Source organism: Hippocampus bargibanti, linkage group LG04, assembly GCF_051943395.1.
Source record: "Hippocampus bargibanti isolate YZ-2025 linkage group LG04, ASM5194339v1, whole genome shotgun sequence".
NCBI lineage: Eukaryota > Metazoa > Chordata > Actinopteri > Syngnathiformes > Syngnathidae > Hippocampus > Hippocampus bargibanti.
In genome coordinates this window covers 31,136,776-31,160,610 of record NC_142737.1, presented here as the reverse complement: position 1 = coordinate 31,160,610, position 23,835 = coordinate 31,136,776, and the positions used below count along the sequence as shown (strand labels likewise).

Sequence of the window (23,835 nt, the reverse complement as noted above, 5' to 3'; positions counted from 1 at the left end):
TGACAGCAAAAAAAAAAAAAAAAAAACATGGTAAAACAAACACAAAAAAAAAACACTTACTTTGGGATTAGGGTGGCGACTAATAATGAGACTCACTGGTCCAGGCCCACATTCACTGAGGATGGCGTATGCTTCACTGAGAGCAGCAAAACGAAGACTGACCAAATCCACCTCCAGTATATGATCACCCCGACTTATGTGAGGAAAGCATAGGTGTCACACAATAGTGAATGAATATGACTATATTGTTCTAAAATGATACATCCGTATAGCCACAAAATATATAATTATTTATTTTGCTAACGGTTGACAAGTGCCGGAGAAAAATGATAGATTAAGCACTGACGGAATTGTTGTTGATGACTGACGGAAGCATATGTCCCACCTGAAGCGCATGAAATTGTTATGTCAGAGTCGTTGGACCTGGCTCCTTGTGTTTAGTGATTTCTGTTTGTGCTTTGTCAGTACGTTTTTCTGAAAAGATATATTTTTCATTGCAGTTTGTTTGAGATTGCCTTGCTGGGATCCCCAAACACCATTCAGTTTGGTTTCGAAACTAACAAACAATAAGTCCGTGGAGTTTAATGAACACAGAGTCAGGTCCTAAAATTGGCAAACATAGTCAAACTCAAGTTATGTCATTTGACTCGTGTCTCCGATTTGATTTTTATTTTTGAGAAAACTATTGCTTTTACCTGAGCCTGCCATCCATCTTGGCAACAGAACCCAGAGCGAGGCTATGGATGTAGATGCCAGGAGCAGAGTTATCTGGAGTAAGAAAACAAACTCCAATCCCCAGGCCAACGCCAGGCTCTATGTAAGAAAAAAGAGGAAATCAGACATGCTGTCTGATTCTTGCAAGGGCACTTTACAATCAAAAAGAACAATGGCACAATAAACACAGGAACAATAAAACTATAAATAAAATTATAAATAATAAAATAGCTGATTAAACTAAAATGTGAATGTGATTTTAAACAGATGCAGGGATGAGAATGACAAATGAGAAAAAAAGTCTGAAAAAGGGCGGGGGGGCACACGCACATATACTGTTTTATTTATACACAGTGATACATTGGCTTATAAACTTAATTGGTTGCCCAGACAGAGTGTGTAAGGCAAAAAGTGTGTATCCCCCAAAAAAATTCCCCATAGGAAACCATTAAAATGAGAATAATCCGTTCCCAGGTCCCTATAAAACATAATGTTCTACTTTTTAATTTTCTAATCCTTAAAACGACACAAAATATACCTTATTTTATCTATAATAAATGTGCTATGGTATTATAATTAAAGAAATAAACTGTACTGTATAATAAAGTCGTTTTTTTTTTTACTTGCTTGATGAATGGAGTGGCTTCATCAGCATTGAACACTTGATGAGGAACGTAGCCTTATTTTACCATCTTAAGGAATGATCCCTTGGAGGTGCTTTCTCTGCGATAATGTTACCTTTTTCCTCATCAATTGTGTGCTGTTTGAGTGGCACCGCTAGCATGTTGAGTGAATGTATTGTGGAATTATTCAGGCAAAAAGAATTCCAACTACGGTTAATCTGCGCATCGGTGAGCTTGAGGGCAGTTGAATGTTGTAAGGTAGACCAATTCCAGCCGAGCTCTGTGGGTGTAGACTTACTACGCTAAACTCTTTAATGCTTGTACGGGTTAAGAGTCGGATTCCGTGTGCTCGGCGGACGATAGGACTTAAGACCGAGACCCACGCGCGAGGGCTGGCGAAAAATTGATTTATTAATTTGGAGCCGGACGATTATGTTTTCGTTTTTTGTTTAATTGCAGCTGCAATAGATCGTAGATTTTCCGTAACATTAATGCATTAATCAACACTAGCACGTTAACAGCACTACTAGCCGTTGCTGCGGGGCTTCACAAGGAGTTTCATTGTCCGAGGACAGTTCGTGTGCGGGGGGTCGGCTGAGGGGGGGGGGGGGGGGGGCGTTTGCAGGAGCCGTCTGTCCGTGTCTTGTGTATATTCTTTGGGGGATGGGGGAGGGGGAAGGGGGGAGGGTGGTTGCCCAGAGAGAGAGGGCAGCCCACTCCTCCTCCTTCTTCTTGCCCTAAAGGGGTGGGGGCAAATTCACAGACGCATTCTAGGATCGGTAAATTTATTAGTTCGCCAAATAGGTAGATAAACGGAAATAAAATAAATAAGGGTTGCGTTCACATTCACAAACGTATTGTGCAAAAAAACATTGTTCCTGCCGCATGTAATTCTGCCGCCCAGTTCTCTTTTTTTCACAAGACAAGAGGCCGCCTTATCATTACAAGAGGACTCGACGGGGGTGCCATGCAGACGAATATCCTGTGTCATTGGGAAACCTGTCCAGCAATTTTTTTAATTCAAATGGCATGCAAACATACAAAGTAATAGAAACAAACAAACAACACTGCAAACAAAACACAACAAAAGTAAAGAAAACCATTGGTTTTGCATAGCCCGTGGAGCTTCTAGAAGTAAATCAGAGGTGTGTCTCATCAAATCTTCCTGCATACTTAATATTTTCTAAATAGTTGGCAACATACATTAGGTGACATAATCCCATAATCGCGTAAGAGACAGTAACATACATTAGGTGACGTAATCGCGTAAGAGACAGTACCTGATCGCACAGGAAATAAGAGTTCCTGACAGATAATCATTATGCAAAAAGAAAAAAGAGGAGAGAAGAAAAAAATAGAAGAGAGAGCGAGAGAGAGAGAGGGGGGGGGGTGCCAGGGGTTTTAACATTGCATTGAGTCTGCACAACATAGTGAAATTGACAAAAAAGAGAGTGGGGGAACACCAGATGAATCGGCAAGCACATCATCCTATGGCATATTTCATCAACAAATCATGTGTTTTGATAGCGTTTGGGTCGGCAGATGGTTGAATTGTTTTCTGATATAGTTTCTTTTCATTTTGAAATATTACAAATAGGGGTTTCCTCCCACAAAATTTAGATTTATGAATATGATGTTTGGCAAGAAAAACTTGTAATATCCAAACAGCATGTCTTTGTCATGAAATATGAAGGGAGAAGTGATTTTACATTGAACCTATTTGACAAAGTGTTTCCAGAAGCGAGTAGTTTCGGGACAAGCCCAGAGAGGTGAGTTTCAGTTTCAGGCTCAGCTTCACAAAATGTACAAGATGTATCCTGTAAAGATCGTATCTTATGTTTAACAGGATAGCAACGGTGCAAAAGTTTGTAGGTTATTTCTCTTTGTTTGTTTGTGATGAAAAATTTATATGGGAGGGTTCAAACCTTTTCCCATGGGATATTTGGGACATACGTTCTCCAGTGATGGACAACGTAGGGGACCGTCACAAAAGATTTTTGAAACAAATGTCGAATTGCACGGTTCCAATTTCGAGCAATTGATGAGAAACAGAGTTTCCCCAGGGCAGTTTCTGTCACTGGAATTGGCGGTGGTCTGTCGGGAGTAGCGGAGTGACCCTTGAACAGGCTTATGATACCACTTGGGATGGCATCCATAACGATGGCAAAGTCCTTAGGGGTCACAGGGATTTGATGCGTATTGAGAAACTCAGCATAGTTCATTAAAACATTGTTTGTGTTAAAAAGTTGTTTTGCATAAATGATACCCAAGTCAATCCATCTCGACAAAAACAGTGATTTGTTTTTGTACAAAATATGACAGTTATTCCAGATCATACATGAATGCGGAGAGAAAGAATGGTTATACATTAGGCACCAGGCTAATAAAACTTGTTTATGGAATTTTGATAGGTTAACAGGCAATTTTTCAACCTTCTAATTACATTTCAGCAAGAAAGACAGACCACCAAGTTGGGAAAACATGGATTTTGGAATGAAATTCCAGATTGCATCAGGGCTACACAGATAATTACGCAGCCAGTTAATCTTAAACGTATAGTTTAGAGGAGTAAAGTCCAAAAAAATAGGCCTCCTTCCTTTAACGTCCTGGATATGACAGAGTTTCTTATATAATGAGTTTTATTTTTCCATACAAAGTTATACATTATTTTGTCCATTGTCTTACATGCACTTGGATCCACATTTAAAGCCATTGTAGGATATACAAACCGAGCGATTCCCTCACTTTTTGCTAGCAGTATTCTTCCGTTTCATGATAGATCCCTTTGTAACCAGTTATTAAAGCGCTTCTTCGTTTTATCAATTATTGGGGTTCAGATGACAACGCTCTTCGTCGTCTTTGGCTATGACAACACCTAGGTACGTCACTTGTTTTTTAAACAGGTATGTTGTATAGCATAGACTTATTACATGATTTCACAGCTCACAACTCACATTTATTTATATTAAGCGAAAGACCTGACACTTTGGAAAACTCTTTAACCAGAGCTATGGCCTTTGGAATTTGCTCAGAATTTTTCAGGAAGAGTGTGGTGTCATCTGCCACCTGGCTAATCACAACCTGCCTGCCCGCTACTTCAATACCTTGGACCTCGCTTTCAGTGACCACCAGTGATAAGATTTGTGCTGAAAGTAAGAATACATAGGGAGAAATGGGACAACCTGGACGGATGCCACGGGAGACGTTGAAGCGAGGGGACGTACCATATTTTAGCAGTATTGAGGAGTTGCAGTTGGTGTACAGTGTCTTCACAGCCTGAGTAAAGTAGTTTCCAAAACCAAATTTATTAAGTGATTGAAAAATAAAACGGTGTTCCAAAGTGTCAAAAGCTTTGTAAAAATCGAGAAATAAAATAAAACTATTGTGGTTAATAAGTTCCTGATAATCAAGAATATCCAATACAAGACGAACATTATTGGCAATGTGTCTTTTACTCAAGAAGCCTGACTGTGTTTAACTAATTATATGCGGTAAGGATTTTCTAATTCAGTTTGCTAGGATGGAGGCTAAAATTTTATAGTCTGTATTTAATAGGCAGATAGGGCGCCAGTTTTCAAGAGATGATGTGTCATTTTTTGGTTTTGGAATGAGAGAGTGAACAGGGGAGGGAGCCTTTTGAGATACTTTCAGAAAAAACATTGAGCAGGAAAGGAGCCAAAGGGTCAGAAAAGGTTTTATACAATTCTGAAGTAAGCCCATCGTTTCCAGGAGATTTATTCATCTTGAGCTGCTTAATTGCATCCTGCACTTCAATTACATTGATTGGTTGATCACATCGTTTTTTTCCCATTAATGCTAATAGTTTTATTGGACGTAATGGATTGTAAAATTGACACTGGCTCTGCTTGCATATGGTTGGAAGTATATAGGTTACCATAGAATTTTGAGCAGAAAGAGGAGATTTTGTGGTAATCTGAAACAATTTTGTTATCAATTTTTAATGTGTCAATGGTTTGTTTTTTAGATTTAGATTTGTCCAAGTTAAAGAAGTACGATGAGCATTTTTCCCCTTCTTCCAGCCAACGCCTCCTGGATCTGATAAAAGCACCCTCTGCTTTTCGTCAATATATACCATCAAGTTTATTTTGGTAGTCTGCTAACTTGGCGTGGAAAAAGACATTATTTGAGCACATAAATTGTCCTCTCCCGCTCCTCTGTGTTTCGCTAAATTGCTGCTATATTTCCTCATATATTTACCAATTTCATATTTTAGACGTTCCCATTGGAGGCTGAAAGAGTTTTGAAGAAGGGCTGTGTCCCAATGAGACTTTATTAACCTGTTTATATTTTCTTTTACCTCATCATGGGCTAACAAACTATTGTTCAGCTTCCAACATAAAGCCTTTGGAATATTCATAACTGGTGTCAAGGTTACCTTAAGTGTGATTATTTTATGATCAGACAGTGGTGCTGGGTGGTAGTCTACTTCAACGAGGTCCGCAGAGATTGTTTTAGATATCAACCAGTAATCCAGTCTAGACTAAGGACTGCTGAATAACCAAAATTAGTACATTTAAACATAATAAGACCATAATGTATGATGCGTATCATAACGTGTAGAATATTCAATTTATATTTCGAGAGCAACTGCTTTATTATTTATTTATTTATTATTCGTTTAATACTATTAGCTTAACAACCTGGTAAGTCAAAAATTATTTACAGGTACTGGAGGATACTTGGAGGTTAAGTCAGTCAGAACCTCTTAAATATCAGGGAGGGAAGATCTCAACCCCATCCCACAAAATGGGCCTGCTTATGTTCCTTTCTGGCATTGTCCACTTGGGGCCACAACAGACGCCTCCTCTCACGTACCTCTGGTGGGAAGTCAAGGGACAGCCGAAGACCTTCAGCCTGGAGGAAGGAGTTACCCGCTTTCGCTGTTGCCCAGATGGCTTCTTTTTGGATCCTGAAGGCAAACTGGATCATTATAGGGCGACTCCTGGAGCTGTCTGGGCGTCTCGGGCCGAGGCGATGAATGGTGTCCACCACACCAGGGATCTGGCCTCAGGCAGCACACCCTGAAGTACTTGTATGGTCTCCTGGCGGACATTCTGCTGGTTGTTTTCTTCCAATCCATGGAGGATAAGATTCCAACGTCGATAGGTCTCCCACTTGGAAATGTGGTTTATCATGTCTTTGTTTAAACTGCGTGGGTAAGACTCCAGTTTTCCCAATCTATCCTTTATTGCAACCGTTTCTGCATGCATTTGGTACAGAGAAACTTTCAAGCCATTTATTTGTTTTGTATTTTCTTTATCTCTGCTTGTACTTTTGCAATAGCCACTAAGTTCATCTTAATCATAGCCTCTAGGGCATCAGCTCTTGTGTTTATTAGTTGCCGCAGAGACTGAAATTCAGCGAGCAGAATTGCCATGAGGTCTTGGGGAAGTGGACCTCGGATATTGCGAGCTATTTTGGCTGCTGGTGAAGTAGGGGAGGAAACTGTGGTAGAGGTAGCCGCAGGAGAGAGTGGAAGCGGAGGGAACGAATCTCCCACCACATTCTCATTGGAAGCCACAGTAGGTTCACCCCCCAGGTAATCGTGCATATTTGCAACAATCATGGCGTGACTTTCTTTTGGACGACATACAGAAGGCAAAGAAACAGTATTTTCACTTTCACATCCTGTAGTAGCAGCATTAAGGGGTACAGGGCTGACGTTAGCTTTGGTGTTAGCATCTGTAGCCCTGCCTTTTCTTTTAGTCATTGTAGATCTTATCTGGTCTCAGATCAAGCAGAGACGATTAGACATTATCTTGCAGTTGCTCACATGTATTCAGGGCTCATTTGGTGTTCAGCAGTCCTAATGAAAGGAAGCACTCAGGAGTGCATGTCCTCCTCCTTCGCATGTCGCTGGCTGTGCAGCAGTCCACCTGTCCAGCCATGCCAGCTTGAAGTAGTCATGAATGACATAACACTGTTTTTTTTCCCCATAGCTCTTTGATGAATACCGTCCACTTGAAACAGAAACTAAATTAAATAGGCCGGCAAATTAGACTGAGTGAACAAATAAATAAGCCAACAAACAAATTCCAGATCAAAACAGAAGCCGAACTTGAGTGAATTTGAAGGCAAAAGCAAAGTATTTTTGTTAGATTGGATAAAGTGTTTTCACTAAGAGAATTGATCACCTTCAAGTCAGGATTCCAATATTTTTGTCTGTGATTGGGACAAATAATTTAGAAATCCTGATTCGGGCGAATGCAAAATGAAATGGAAATTGTATGAAATGACAGAGTCAAAGAGTGAATTTATAAAATTATAGGATTAGTTTTGTTAGATTGAGCTAAACTTTGTTTTGTATATGGCTTGTAAGCCATTTGAAAGAAGCCAGAGTTATTTACGATGTTTCTTATCAAGGGTTTTTTTCAGCACAGAACTTCACAGAGGGGTTTAACACCCAGAGGCAATTCTGGGTCCCCGACCACATTCCACTGTGTTGACCTCTAGTAAATGACAGTTCAATTGGAAAACGTAAATGAAATAGTCAGGAAATTAGGCTAAATGACAGGAACATGATTGATTCGCAAGGTACATGCTTGATTCGCTGGTGATTAATTACTTAAAATAGATTCACCAGTTGATATCGTGGAACTTTTCATAAGAGAAGAGTTTATAGGTTTATTGAAATAATGATTGTGACATGATCATTACACTTGTTTTGACCTGACAATTGTCATCCCCCTGAAGTCACTGAACAGATTATTTGATTCATATATACGATATATATATTGGATTTGATTGGAATCACCTTTATTAGTTTCTAAGCGGAGAAATTAATTTGAAGAGGACAAGATTGAATTGCAAAAATTGATGAATAACATTTTTTTCCATTATGCTTTTATGCAGATGATGTGGACCGCACCAATTTGCAACCAGAGCTGGGATGGTGGTTAAGAAATTGTTCAATTTGCAGGACAAATTGATGAACTGTGAGATGCACAAGCCATTTGCATCCACCCATCATGTGATTTTCTAGGCCAGGGGTGGGCAAACTTTTTGACTCGCGGGCCACAATGGGCTCTAAAATTTGACAGAGGGGCCGGGCCAGGAGCATTTGGAGGGAATGTTTGGGCCGGATATACTAAAGCATTAAAGGACAACCGACGTCTCCGGACAAGTTGTGTCCATAATTTGTCAAATCGCTTCAAATGACTTCTATTTAGTGTATTTTACAAAGATTCCACCGCATATAGCTATATATTACGTTTTAAGACTCGCGCTGAATATTCCGGAAGACTTGTTTTTGAATTGGTGACGAGTCCTCCCGTCACGTCACTGAAGGAACGCCCCTGACCGAGAAAGGACACACTGTAGCAGTCCTTTGATCACGCAATGTATTTTGCGGTACTTTATTTGGTCTGAAAACTTCGTGTTGATCCGTGTTGATGGCAAAATTAGAAGGAAAACACATAAATAACGCGATGGTGAATCCTTGTGTGTTGTGACAAAAATGTTGAGCCATTTCCACACGGAAGATCGTCGCCATCTTCTGCCTTTTTTGGGTGTGACATTCACCCCCCCCCCCCTGATGCCTCAAAATGACACAGAATAAATTCTTTAATCGACATGTATGCTTTCCTGTTCAGAACTATTTCTATCATATTCATAACTGGATGAGTAACAAGAAAGCATCTTCTCTGAATCTGAAGCCACTGTTTTGATTCACGAGCAAGGCAAGACGTCTTGGCGTGACACCACGAACAAGGGGGCGGGGCCTTCTGAAACTGGCCACATCCGGTTTCGATTTTTTTTAAGTCATTTTTATAGGTGTTTTTCATTTGACTAAAAATATCATACTGCATGTTTTGGGTATTTTAGATACTATAAAACATTTTTCTGATGTCAGTTAGGAAACAAAAAAAGTGATGTCGGTTGTCCTTTAAATCTAGTGTGTGCAAACCTCATAGCACAGTAAGAACACTACAACCCAATTTGGATTGGATTTGCCTTTATTGGTCTCGCAGTGGAGAAATTTACATTTCACATCAGCAAAGGGATGAAAGGGATGTTTTTTGATTGATTTATTAACACTCTTTCAAATGTGAAAAAAGCCCTTATCGGTTCATAAATTTGTCTCAAGGAATATGCAAGATATGGCATTTACATACTATTTTGTAGATACTGGGAGGAGGAAATGTAAATAGATTAAAATAACATACGCATTGTGATTTATCAAGATTGCGTCTGTTTTTAATAAGTTTCAATCGAAAGTGGAAAGTTAAAGAAATCAACATTTATTGAAAAAAGGAATCACATTCAACATTCAATACATTTTGTTACACAACGAAATACTCAAGCTCAATAATATCTACTTGTGTTGAACTCCGCAAAATCATGGATGGATTGTCCTGACCGCGCACTCGACAAACTCGCCACGGACGCCCTCGCTCGCCTTCATGCGCAAACAGTACACGTGTATCGTTGCCAAGCACACAAACATAGGCTACCTACAGTTGAAATTTGCATACTCGGCACAGCAGCCAATCAGAAGCTTGCTTCCTGCTTCGGACTTTCCCAAGAACGCTTGGGAAAGTCCGAAGCAAAGTCGTGCGTTTGCATATCATTTTCCAAAGTTGATGCACAAAACCTTAGCCCCAGAAGAAAGATTCAAAAGAAGCTAACAAAATTTGTGTCGCTATAAAAAGTAAATTTACATTAAACCGTGACTGTAAAGTGTACTTGAAAGTTATGAAAGGCGCTCAGTGGCCCGTAGGAGACAACGCAACGCAAACAACGCATTGTGCACAAAGATGGCAAAAGACACCTGCAATAAAACCTTCGGCCACCGATATTTTCCGTAAATTAAGCAACGTAGCGTTTGTGGTAGGTAACGCCTTAATTTAAGAAAAACCTATATACTATGCGATGATGTTTTTTTTTTGCAATTTCTCGTCTTTCTTTATGGCAGGCAACTTTTCAGAGTTGTCTGACTTGTCCGCTAACATTTTTAGACTATCTGACACTGTTTTTACGATAATTTGGACAAGTTCGGCGGGCCGGATTGAAAAACCGAACGGGCCGTATGTGGCCCGCGGGACGTAGTATGCCCATGTCTGTTCTAGGCGCAGACGCTGCTGAATCACAGTTGTAGCATTTTGATTCTGCATTTTGATTCTTGATGTTTTTGGAAACAGAATTTAATCCGTTTCAATTGCCGTAGGAGATCCGACAAAGGGAAGCCGCAACGGCTGGTGTAATTCACTTACACATCTGGAGTTTGGCATACCCAATTAATGATTTGGGATCGATGACAAAGCCCCTATTGATAATGGTTTTAATTTTCCAAAAGTATAGTGTTTGGCATTTATTCAAATGCATGACATTTTTTATTTTTTGCAAATATTTCTCATCCAACCATCTAGCGAGCAACGAATTGTGACCATTAGGCTTGATCGAACGAAAAATCTTCAACATTGGTGATGCGATGGCTGAAATCCAACGTGATTAAGACAGCCGCAAATACTAAATTATCTTCTGGCTGCCTTTGCGTACAGTGATGACATTTGTCAGTTAAAAGTAGTTTATGGTTACGACTAAAATGGCAGGGTAACCTGTTGAGATTAATTTGATTACGAATTATTATTATTATTATGAATTGAATGCAGTGCACATTAAAGTAATTGACTGCAGTGCACATTAAAGGAATTTCTTGCCATTAAGAAGGAAATTGACGGACAAGTTGAGTGGGGGCCGATGTCAGTCAGAGATTCAGGCGGAATCAGATATTATATTGTATAGGACTTCTACGCTAACCAGCTTCTTTCAAAATTGGGAGGAGGTTCTTTAGAAGGGGAGAACTCCTGCTGCATCCGTGCCAGGGTGAACGGAGATGAAGCTGGGTTGCGCGGATGGATGTCCTATGCAGAAGCGAAACTGACTGTCAACTGGTGCCCTCCAACTGAATGACAAAAGGCGAGTATGATGACCATATACGCAGATTGCCATAATGTTGCTGACCATGTCAACTTGTGCTAAAGAATTGTGGAAGGCTGTCCTCCACCCAAACAATGTGGAGACATGCAAATGTCTACCCCACAAAACATTTGCAGATATGATTTGCTTGGGTGCCAGCAGAGGAGTAACAGCAGGAGAAGCTGTGCTCAACATACAACAATTTCGTGGTACACGCCACATGAATTGGTTCCCATGCGGGTGTTGAGAGACATGCCGTAATTTAGCCTCCTAAATTTAGGAACAGTGATTGACAAATGGTTTTATACAAATTGATAATCTGTGCAATGTCAAAGATGGATTTTCACGCAAACACGTTCCCAGTTGGCAAATTGAGCCTTTTCATGGCTCAACAGGGGGGAGTGACTCAGATCATCATTACCAAAATTTTCACTTTTGGTAATGAGTGATGTTGGCTGCAACTTCATTCCCCAAGAAAGTGGTGCCCTCCAGAAATGCAGACTCACTAACCACTAACAATGTACTAACCAACTAACATCTAACAATGATTTACTGCCATTTCTGTGAGAGAATGCATTGCAGAGCCTAAACGATGAGACAGAATGTAGAATGAAACAATCCTTTCGAAATGTGATCTGGCACAAGTATTCTTTTCTTCTCCACAGGACGGAGCTGCTGTCTGAAGGGAACGACGTGGACCACACCAACGTGGGATGGACCGGTCGCGGAGCTGCTAGCCGTCTTAGCAGCCACAAGCATCATCTGGATTCGCGAGGACATCGTTCCTCAAGAAGATTCCCGATGCACGTCACTGGAGCCGACAGATCACACCCTCTTTCCCAGTCACCAGCTCATCCATATCACACCCTGGGGCTTGTTTGCGACAAATGCTACAAACAATTTCATTCCTCCTCGTCGTCCTGGTGATCACCATCCAGGATGCCATGAAGATTTGACTGTTGTAGCGAAATACATGACTTTAATTTGAAATTGTTTCCATTGTGATTGTTCTATTTTGTGATTGTCTTTTCTCTTTTTTCTTTCTTCTTTCTGTTCAGCTCCACATGTTAGCTATGTTCGTCAGGGGGGAGATGTTGGGGTAATTCGCTATACAAACATCTCTAAACATCGCTTTCTAATCTTTGTTTACGTTTTGGACTTCCTGATACGTCATATCTTGCCTTCCCTTACACGATCTCGCATCTTCATTACGTCACATCCCATCGCGTCACACCCTGTGCGCCATATAAATGCTCTCCCATTCCATCTATCGCTCTCTCTCTCTCTCCATGCTCCCTCCTTCGCCAACACTACGATGTCTCCGCTCTCCTCAAGATTAAACCAACTTTCTGTTCAACACCTGGCTTCCTGATGATTTAACCATCCTCTGCCATCAACGCCCGTAGAAGCAATGAATCATGGACGAACGATCAAAATAAACCCATTATTATTCTCGACCTGGAACTGTTGGAGTCACATGGCATTAGGAGCTGGAAAGTTATCATGGTTAAGAAGTTAGTCACAGCTCTCGCTTCTTGTCAACCACCGAATTGGGTAAACACCGCAGGAAATTTACTCATAGTTCGTAGTATGGATTTTAATTCTCTTTAATGAGACCAGTCCTGGGATTATATTAATACACCTCGAAAGTATACAGCTATTACACAATCCAAATGTATTCCCTCATAGCTGCATATCAGTTTTATTGTATGGAGTGCTGTAAAACATTTAATTAAAAAAGGAAGAAAAATAAACATCACCTTTATCAAGTGTGACCTCCATGATGATGCAGTCCTTTGGACCAGGACCTCTTTGGCCATTGGTCTCTTGAATTCCAAAGGGAAGAGATGTTCCCTGACTTGTATTGGAGTTGGGTGAACTGGAGCAGCTACGGATACTTGGGGTTTCACAGGGTGTAAGACTAGGGCTCCGCAGACTAGTTCGAATTGTCAGAGTCACAACACCTTTTTTGAGTTGCTAGAGAAACAACAGAAGAAGAATCCAGTTGTGAGAAATTAAACATACAGTATGTGCTTCCTGTACTTACATTCCAAGGGAGAGGCTAATTTATAGTGGGTGGAAAAAAATTGTATTTAAATCCAAACATAAACAAAACACACTTAATTGCATTTTATAAAAAAGACACACACACACACACACACACGCATGCACGCGCGCACGCACGCACACACACGCACACACACACACACACACACACACGCACACACACGCACAAACACACGCACACACACACACACACACACACACACACACACACACACACACACACACACACACACTTTATAATCCAGTGTGCCTTATACAGGTAACATCCGATTTACGATCGGGTTCCGTTCCAAGCAAACGCCCGTAAGTCAAAATGGCTGTAAGTCGAAATGCATTCAAAATATTGAATAGAGACTCGCCGCTAAATGACTTGCAAATGATCTGATTCGGATGCCACAGGAGCGGCAGGGCGTGGGTCTGGGTCGCCGGTGTTCGACCGGTTGCCTTCTCCACGGCCTTACCCCGCTCTCCGCGCCACCGACCCCGCAGTTGTCTGCGACGCCGACTCCCTTGACCCGCCACCTCGCCCCTAGCAGAACGCACTGTCTCAAGGAGGCGGCAAACTGTCATCGTCGGCGGCGAACGGTCAACGCGTCGGTGGTGAACTGTCATCGCATCGGCGGCGAACTGTCACCGCGTCGGCGGCATCGCAGCGGCGAGAATGCGGCAGCGCGAATGGTGGCAAGAGCGCGGCAGCGGCATCACGTCAGCGGCATCGCAATGGCAGTGAGCGGGGTATTCTCGCCGCCGCATTCTCGACGTTACGTTCTTGCCGCCGACGCGTTCTCACCACCGTGATCCCGCCGACGCGATACCGGGGAACCCTCCCCCCGTTCTTGTCACGGCAGTCTCGCACGCCCGAGCACCGACGTCCACCCACCTCGGCTCTCGCCTTGGCCGGTGGAAACCCCCTGCCCCCCTCCGGTGACATCACAAATTATCGTATGCGTTGCTGGGCTGCTCACGCGTTGCGGTGTGTGGTGTCTTGTGTGACGAAGTAGACACACGGGTTTTGCTTGTTATATTTACATTGACCGTGACTATCTTGCATCAGCAAACGTGTAGAATGGAACATTTTCACACATGCGCAGTAGATAGCAAATGCAAGGTACGGCAACTCCAAGTATCCAAACAACCCACAATTAACTTTTGTGGTTAATACACCACACAGTGCCATTAAAAAAAAAAAAACGGTCTGGCGGTCATAAGTACGGGTGGTCGTAAGTCGGATGTTACCTGTATATGGGAAAAGTTTAAAATATGTCATTTTGACGACGATACTAGTGCAGCGTGTTCTACCGGAAACAAATTCCTTGTGTGTTCTACATACTTGGCAATAAAGATGATTCTGATTCTGATTCTGATTCCTAGAAGGTGCGCCTTATAATCTGGTGCACCTTATACAGGTAACATCCGACTTACGAATGGGTTCCGTTCCGACTATACAGACGAGTCAAAATGGTCGTAAGTCGTAATCCTTTCAAAATGTTGAATAGAGACAAGGTGCTAAATGACTTGCAAATGACCTGATTCGGACGCCACGGGGGAAGGCCGGCGTGGGTCTGGGTCGCCAGTGTTCTATCGGTTGCCGTCTCCCCGGCCTTACCCCGCGCTGACGTGCGGCCCGACCCCGCGGCCGTCTGCGGTGCCGACGCGCCTGACCCGCCACCTCGCCCCGAAGCAGAACGAATTGTTTTAAAGAGGCGGAAGCAGTGGGCCTGACGGCGTTTGCGTCGCGGCGATCCCACGCGCCCGAGTGCTGACGCCCGACCCGCCTCGGCTCTCGTCCTGATAGGGCTGCGGCCAGCATCGGGGGAGCTACCCCCCGCTCTCGTCACGGCGGTCCCGCGCACCCACGTGCCTTGGCTCTCGACCTGGCCGCGCCTCGGCTGGTGTCAGTAGCCACCCACCACTGTGCCATCACACAGTGGATTGCTGTGCAAGAGTGAGATGCTGTCTGAATGGTCAAAATTGTCCTACGCGTTGCCGGGCTGTTAGCACATTGCGGTGCCAGGCATAGATTTAAAATAAAAATAGATTCTGCCGGTCATGGTCGTAAGTACGGGGTAAGTCGCGTCGCGTCGTAAGTCAGATGTTACCTGTATGTGGAAATAGTGTGAATAAATGTTAATCATTGAATACAGTAAAGTCTCGTTATATCGATATTCTCGGAGTCTGAAAAAATATCGATATAACCGGACTATCGATATATCTGATCCTGCGCCGAACTGCATTAAAAGGGGGCAATAAATGGGGGATCTTTGATATGGCATGTAATTTTCTCCTTGAGTTCATGGATTGCGTATCTAGCATGTTTTTGTACTGTCGTCAAATGAAAAATAAACTTATGCATTAAATAAAAACGTCATTTATTATTTTCATAACGCACACTTGCAATCGTGACTCTTAGTAGCACTCGACATTGTTCTATACACACGAGAGAAACCACGAACACCAGCATGTACATACTGTATGAAAAACTGATTGTTGCAAGGGATAAAGCTAACTGAATACAACACAATTAAATACATGTATGGAAAACAAAAACTGCAACATTTACATTACTTACATTGATAAAGTATTCTGTGGCGCGTCGAACTCTTTCGCGATGGAGGATTTGCTCCTTGCTGGATTCTCCTCGACAGCCACTATTGCCTTGTACTTCGTTCCGAGGTCACAATTCTTACGTTTCCCCATGATTGAAATTGGTGAACAATTGTATACTGTATAAGAAGACTACAGTATGTTGCTATTGCATCTGTGCTACACTGTGCAAGAAACAAAAGCTGGTCACGTGACCAACGGTGTGACTGATACAGATATGGTGGTACTGTATAGAAACCCTTAAGCAAATATCAATTCAGATTAAACTGCTTTTGTATCAATATAAGCAGAGCAAAATGGCTGGTGAGAGATGAAAAGGGCATCGTAGTAACCGGATTAAGTAATAACCCGGTATCGTACTAAACGAAACTAATTATACATAAAAGACTATAAATTTGCCAGGAAATGAAAATAGTATCGTAATATGCAGTACTATCAATATAACCGATATCAATATAATGAGACTTTGCTGTATATGTATACATATACATTAATAGATATGGATGGATGGATAGACAGATGGACAGCAGAGACACACAGATGGACAAACAGACAGACCGACAGCAGACAGACGGACAAACAGACAGACAGACGGACAAACCATCAAATGTGGACAATTTCCCAAAAATTTCCTGTCTGTCATTCATTCGCAGCAGAAATGGGAAATCTACAAAAGCTGACCCATCTGTCATTCTGTCGATCATTTTCAAGCATAACCAAAATTATTTAAGTGTAATTGTCAGTCGGTCAGTCTGTCATTTGATTTCAATCACACTTCAATCATCATTTCTTAAAATTCATAAGGCTGACAGTCCGCCTATAATCATTTACCAATGTCATCAAATTGTAGGGGCGTTTGGGGTACTTATTGACAGATAAATAACATGGCGGATTTACAATTTGGTTCAACACTGGAAATAATGATGAATTGATGCCTATCCCGCTGACAAATGACATAACAGCAACATTTGGGAAATTACCACCCTCTGAGTATTACATTCAATGACACCTATGACCTTGAAAGTCTGTATAGCTTGTTGATGGGTCATTCGTTGAAGGGACTCTCCATTCACCTCCAGAATCTCATCTCCTAAAACAAGATCGAACACAATACTTTCCAATTTCATTTAAGACTGTTCAAGTCAATTTATCCGTCTATCCATAATCTGAAATTGCTTAATGCTTAAAAGCATTGCAGGCGTGATTTGGGGTTTATTTCAGATGTCTTCAGGCAGTCGGTGGTATACACCCTGAACTGGTTGCCAGCCTATTGCAGGGCACACAGCCATCCACATTCACATAGTCACAATTGCACGGGTTCCATTAATCTACCGTGCATGTTTTTTGGAATGTGGACGACCCAGAGCAAACCCACTCATGCATTTTGGATCCCGAAGCAGGCGGCAGAGACAATGGTGCTTGCAAAGGTTTATTGACAACAGAAGGCGCGGGTCCGATAAATCTACGGACCCGGAGTAGAACGATAAATCAAAAAGGGGTACAGCGAGTAGGCGGGCGAGGGTGATCCGTCCAGCCTAAAAAGCTAATCAAATAAAAAGGCATGCGGGGGTGCAAAGGGACGCGATCCTGGAAGGCAAATTAAACTTACGAGATCGCGGCAGCAACCACCTCGGGCGAAGCGCACGCATGCGGGGGAGAGTCCAGAAACATACGCAAGGCATAGCAATCATCCGGCACAGGAGAGGTGATAGCGACTAGTATAAATGTCCCCGTGCCTGTGATGAGGGGATTGACAGCAGCTGGCGGAGGCCGGGAGAGGCGGCCCCGCCCCAGCTGTCAACTCGCACGTGACATCCACAAAAAACAAATTTTCAGGATGAAATATTTTCTCAAAATGTATAATAAATGATAGTATTGCGTGTTTGTATTTTTAATGCTGTAGTGATGCTATTTGAAATCATTATCAGCTCGCCTTCAATTCTCATGGAGTGAACATTGCACTGAATTGAGCAATACATTATGGTAGATAAAAAAAATATATAAATGCAACACCACAGCTATGTGAAATGGAATTGCACATCAATACATATTACTGACACACATCCAATCCCAAATCAATGCTCCCTCTCAACTGTTCAGATGCGCAATCAATGCTGTTCTCAGTCCCTGAAAGGACAACCGACGTCTCCGGACAAGTTGTGTCCATAATTTGTAAAATGGCTTCAAATTACTTCTACTGAGCGTATTTTACAAAGATTCCACCGCATATAGCTATATTTTACGTTTTGAGACTCGTGCTGAATATTCTGGAAGTCTTGTTTTTGAGTTGGTGACGAGTCCGTACGTGATGTCACTGAAGGAACGCCCCTGACCGAAAAAAGGACACATTGTAGCAGTCCTTCCATCACGCCAATGCTTGTTTGGTCTGAAAACCTCATGTTGCACCAGAAAGAGCCAGAAGAGGGCGTCCAAGCTCCATGTAAGGAATTTATCAGCCTGTGGAAATGGGCTGATTAATTCCTCACAGGAGCTCGGTGGCCATTTTCTACCTCTTTTTGGGTGAGACATTTCCCCCCAATGTTGCCTCAAAATGGAATGGAATAAATTCTTTAATTGATTGCAAACATGTATGCTTTCATCTCCAGCAGTGGATGACGTCTTGGCGTGACGTCACGAACTGGGGGCGAGACTTTCTGAAAATGCCCAATTCGCAGCTCAATTTTTTGCAGATTTTGGACATTTTAAGTCATTTTTATTGGTGTTTTGCGTTTAAAAAAATATACTGCATGTTTTGGGTATTTTTGATGCTATAAAACGTTTTCCTGATGTCAGTTAGGAAACAAAAAAAGTGACGTCGGTTGTCCTTTAAATACAGTAGTGGTTATGTATTTGAAAGCACGTCAATTGGAGGCCCGCCATTATTGAGCTTTCATGCTGACCACTTCTCATCTCACCGATCCTCCGACTCCCAAACGGTGAAACGGTGATGCTTGCAAAACTGAGACGTATGGTGATGTAAGTATGAAATGTCAACGGACCCAGTGTGGAAACGAAATCATGAAGTTTTTGTAGGTCGGCAGTGCTAATGAGCATACTTTGTCTGAGGTAAATTCGGAATGTACCTGCCCGGTTTGGAAAATGAATAAATTAATTAATAAACAAGCCGATTACTCACAGTCAAATTGCCCAACTGTTTTATTTTGGCAGGCTAAACAATAGGGAAGGGCAATGTTACCCTTTTTTAGGCGTCCATCAGCAGCTGCAGCACCATGAGAGAAAATGGTCTTCACAAAAATTCCCATTTGACCATGAGCTGAATCCTGGCCACCAACAATACTGAATCCTAGGCACTAAAAATACAAAAATACATAGCAAAAATTATTGAAAATATGAAGAGCAAACACACAATTGGATGGCAGTGATTGTGGTTTTATAAAGTATTGAGGAATCATTTTTAAGAGTATCATCATCAGAATAAACAATTCATTGAAAAGGTTGTCATCTCTTTATGTGGCGCCTTATTTTATTTGGCATCATGCTGTCCTCTGCCAACATTTTTAGGCACGCTAAGCACAAAGTGAAGCCAAAAGCTATATACGCTTTGTTATATTTCCTTGTCTTAGCTCTTGTTTTCATGGTGTCACTTGACAGCCTGCTAAACTTCATGTCAACACTTCATACTCTGTATGGTGTGCAAAGCGCACGAGATCAGTGCAAACAAAACCCCTACACCTAAATGCACACTTTGCCAATAAGAGTGTCACTGCCCCCTAATGTATTGGAGGTGCAATTGCACTATATTCTAGGACGGGGTGGCCAACCAGAGATGAGGAGCCATTTTTTTTATGTTACTGCAAACAGCCACACACACGCGCACGCACACGAGCGAGCGCACAAGCACGCACGCGCGCACGCACACACACACACACACACACACACACACACACACACACACACACACACACACACACACACACACACACACACACACACACACACACACACACACAGTAATAGGAAACCACTTCATTCCAAGAATCAGAATCAGAAAACCTTTAATCGCCCCGCAATGGGGAAATTTCCAGTCCACAGCAGCAATTTGAAAGGGGATGGGGGGGGGTGAAGGGAATTATACATTTAATTAATAAAGTTTTAAGGATGCAAATCTTTCTCATTGACCGTATTGGCCCGAAAGATTTTTGCATTGATCGTTTTATTTTCGAGGTGTAGACATTACATCCATTAAGGATGCTAGATGCCGTCAGATATCATTGAAGTGAATGCTGAACTTGATTGCCTCGGACAAAACAAACTCATGTCTCCAAGAATAAAAATAAAAATTGCGGGAACAAGAAGAACACAAATAAAACATTAACAGTAAGAAAAAAGAGGAAAATAATAAGAGATAAAAGAAAATGGAGAAACGTAGCAACGATCTGGAGAGAGGTGGTTCGAAGATCAGCCAGATTAACCGGCAGCTGATGACAAGTTAGGATGTAAACTTCAAGATGATAGTGATAAATGAGGCAGAGTCTTCAAACAATTGCAAAGCGACTGTGAAATACGGTGTCACAGAGTGTAATGTATCTAGATGGAGATCCCAAAAAGATAAAGACCTAAAAAGACCTAAAAATGTTGAGTCAGAGAAAAGCTTTCCGTGGTCCTCAGAACCGCAGCGTCAAAAAAAATTACACTTTACTTTGATGGTAAATGAAGTTATCACACAATTGATTACTTCATTTAAATTTCAAAAACCAGAATACATTCAGGGTGTCCCCCACCTCGTGCCCGAAGACAGCTGAGATAGGCTCCAGCAACCCCCGCGACCCTAATGAGGAATAAGCGGCACGGAAAATGAGATGAGATGAGAATACATTCATTTATGAATGTGATTGAACTTTAGTTTACTTCAGGGGTGCTCAATACGTCGATCTAGAGCCGAAGAGCCATTCTTTTTACGTGTGTGTGTGTGTGAGCGTGTGTGTGTGTGTGAGTGTTTGTGTGTGTGCCTCGACTGGGATCACTGGTGAGGCATTTTGCGCATCTCCATGGCCCGAGACTCTCGGGGCCATGGAGACTATAGAAGAGTGATCCCAAACCTGCACCCGGGGGTAGACGTAGTCGGACACCTACCGCAACCATAATCACCTGAAGGTCATCTTGACTCCTCACTCATTTCACTGGAACACAGTGGGTGAGGCCAAGTATGGAGGAAGGAATTGTGTGTCCCTCACACGAAATCCACTAGTAGCGCAGGCTTCAGCTTCAACCATATAAATCCACTGGCGATAGGATAAAGTGATGGGCGCAGGTCATGGATGTGACTGGGAGCTTCTAGCTTGATTCCTACACAGGGGCGGTGCAGGATTGATGCCCTTTGCGAAGATGGGATTCAGCAACATTGTCCTTTGGCACCATGCTGTGTGTCTGAGCGGCCCTATTCAGGGTCCGCAACAAAGAGGGTGCAAAGTGCTGACTGAATCACTGTGTCTTTTGTGTTGGGTTACATTATTATTTTTTTTTGTCATGACTTTAAGATGGTGCCGCAAGAGTGGCTGCCTTTACAGCAGCCCCTGTATTTTGTTTTTGCTGCTGTGAAATGTAAATTTCTCCACTTTGAGACAAATAAAGGCTCCTCTAATCTAATCTAAAATATGTGGTTATACATCAACAAAAATTGCAAGAACATTGATTATAAATGTTTCACTGTTATTATTTGTATATTTTTAAACAAAGCGTGACTTTAGGTTGCATGTAAAATAGCTAATTCGAGTCAAATACTACAAAGTATTAACATACATCTTTTGTCTTTTCTGTATTTCCAGAAAATGTATCTGATTTGTCAGACTTGCAATTTTTTACTTGTTGGATGGGGTGAGAAATGGAGTCAAAACCTGCGGTGATGTCAAGGACGATAAGGATGGAGAGTAAACCAATGTCTGCTGCCATAAAAAGGGCGTTTGTGATTTTTAAGAGAGCTGATTCTGCACTGTGGCGGGGCCGGAAACCACAATGGAATTGTTCATAGAAGTTGTCAGTGAGGTGAGAGTGAAGCTGAGAAGAAACATTTTTTTTTCAGGAGTTTGAAAATGAGAGTAAGATGAGAAATGGGGCGTAAGTTATTGCAATCGTGGGATCTGATCCAGGTTTTTCAAGGATAAGGGTGACACTTGCAGCTTTGAGGGGGACAGGGACAATTCCATTCCAGTGGATAGCGAGAAGTGAATGGAATGAAAGGAAGAAGAGAGGGTAAGCAGGATTTCATCAGAACTGTGGGGAAGGTATCTAATTGACAAGAAGAATTCTTGGATTTAGTGATGAAACTTGTAGTTTTATGTATTACTGTTAGGGTAATTCGCCATACAAACATCTCTAAACATCGCTCTGTAATCTTTGTTTACATTTGGAACTTCCTCGTATGTCATATCCTGCCTTCCTTTACACGATGTCGCATTTTTATTACGTCACATCCTGTCGCGTCACTACTATGTGCCGCATAAATACTCCTGCAGCCCGTTCGTCTCTCTCTCTCCATGCGCTCCCTCCTCCGCGACACTACAATGCCCGTGCTCTCCAAATTAAATCAACTTTCTGTTCAAGTCCTGGCTCCCTGATGATTTAACCATCGATCTCCATCAACACCCGTCGAAGCAATGAACCAAGGGCGAACGATAAAAAATAACCCAACAATTACGTTTAATTGTCAGAGGGTTGACATGGATACAGTTGGGTCATCTAAATTTTGTCAGCCGTACATATCTGTTAGACCCTCTAAGCAAAACGGACGCACATTCAGCCACTGTTGCGAGTACCGATACCGAGACCAAGTACTCACCCATTACTAGTGATGTGCCCAACTGTGCCGAGGATCCGAGGCGTGTGTCGAGTAAACCACAAAAACAATCTACGAAGCACGGTACAATGCGTGGCTCGATTTCGCTTGTGGCCACGCCCAAAGCCTCGGAACGCACGTGGCTCCGCCCGATGCCAACTTCATTACCCACTCATGGATTTGAAATAAAATGACACACCTGAGTGACAATGAGTTCACACATGACACTGACACACCCAACTCAAATCTTCAAACCCTATTGGATTAGTTTTGCAATGGACGCACCTTCTATAAGGAAAAACAATATCCCAGATCTGGGATCATTTAGAGCAGCAGGTTGTTTATAGTTCAAAAGGTGAAGTGTAAACTTTGTTTGAAAGAAATTGGGTACCAACAGAACACTTAATCAATGTTGAGGCATTTTTGGGCCCTGCATGAGAAAAAGGAGACAACTTAACTCGAACTACGCCCAGTTAAGCCTTTTTAACCTGTGATGAAAAAAACAGCAGTTTAACATGTATATTTCAAATGTGACAAAATGAATGGCATCAATCATTAATAGGCATACTTTTTTTCTGTTAAACTGCAGTGGATATGAATGCCGTGGAAGAAGCATTGATCAATATGGTAATTGAAGATTGACAGGTAAGTTGACATCCATGACAGCGTCTATTCTCAAACAATAATGATATTTTTCATCAATTGGAAACACGGTGGAACAGAACCTTCCACATGCTGCTTCACATGTTGGACCTCAGGAAAGCCGTCGGAGCAGCCCTGGCAGGCCTACACACGAACATTACCCACTCACATCCCACCACTTTCGGCCCATTTCTTAGAGTCTGCAGGTGCTGTCCCCATTTAATGATGCCACCGTAGAGCTCTCAGAAGAGAAGAGTGTGTCTGGATAAAAAGTGATACCACTTTTGGCCATGCTGCACCTCACCTTGGAGGATCACATGGGAACCATGCAAATGGAGGAGAACAAAGCACTAATTGAGGCTCTTAAAAAGGAACTGAGGGACAAACTCTACAACCTCCTCGCCGTGAGCATCATGTCACTGACAAGATGGCTGGATCCCAGGTTTATATCAG

General features: G+C 42.2%; 1 protein-coding gene across 5 annotated transcripts in view; it reads right to left on the bottom strand.

Annotated features, from left to right (window-relative positions):
• The window catches only part of pdzd2 (PDZ domain containing 2), a 107,553-nt gene that overhangs the window by 20,063 nt on the left and 63,655 nt on the right, over positions 1–23,835 (bottom strand). Inside the window, exons 11-15 of one of the 5 annotated variants that reach the window (XM_088995113.1) lie at positions 19,144–19,258; positions 16,964–17,037; positions 13,037–13,253; positions 696–813; positions 61–193 (exon numbers count right to left, since the gene is read on the bottom strand). In XM_088995113.1, the coding sequence (XP_088851239.1) occupies positions 61–193; positions 696–813; positions 13,037–13,253; positions 16,964–17,037; positions 19,144–19,258 (657 nt within the window). Of the gene's footprint in view, positions 1–60; positions 194–695; positions 814–9,582; positions 12,233–13,036; positions 13,254–16,963; positions 17,038–17,556; positions 19,259–23,835 lie in introns of those variants that run through there. The other 4 variants (XM_088995116.1, XM_088995115.1, XM_088995114.1 and 1 more) reach the window with 4 other exon arrangements.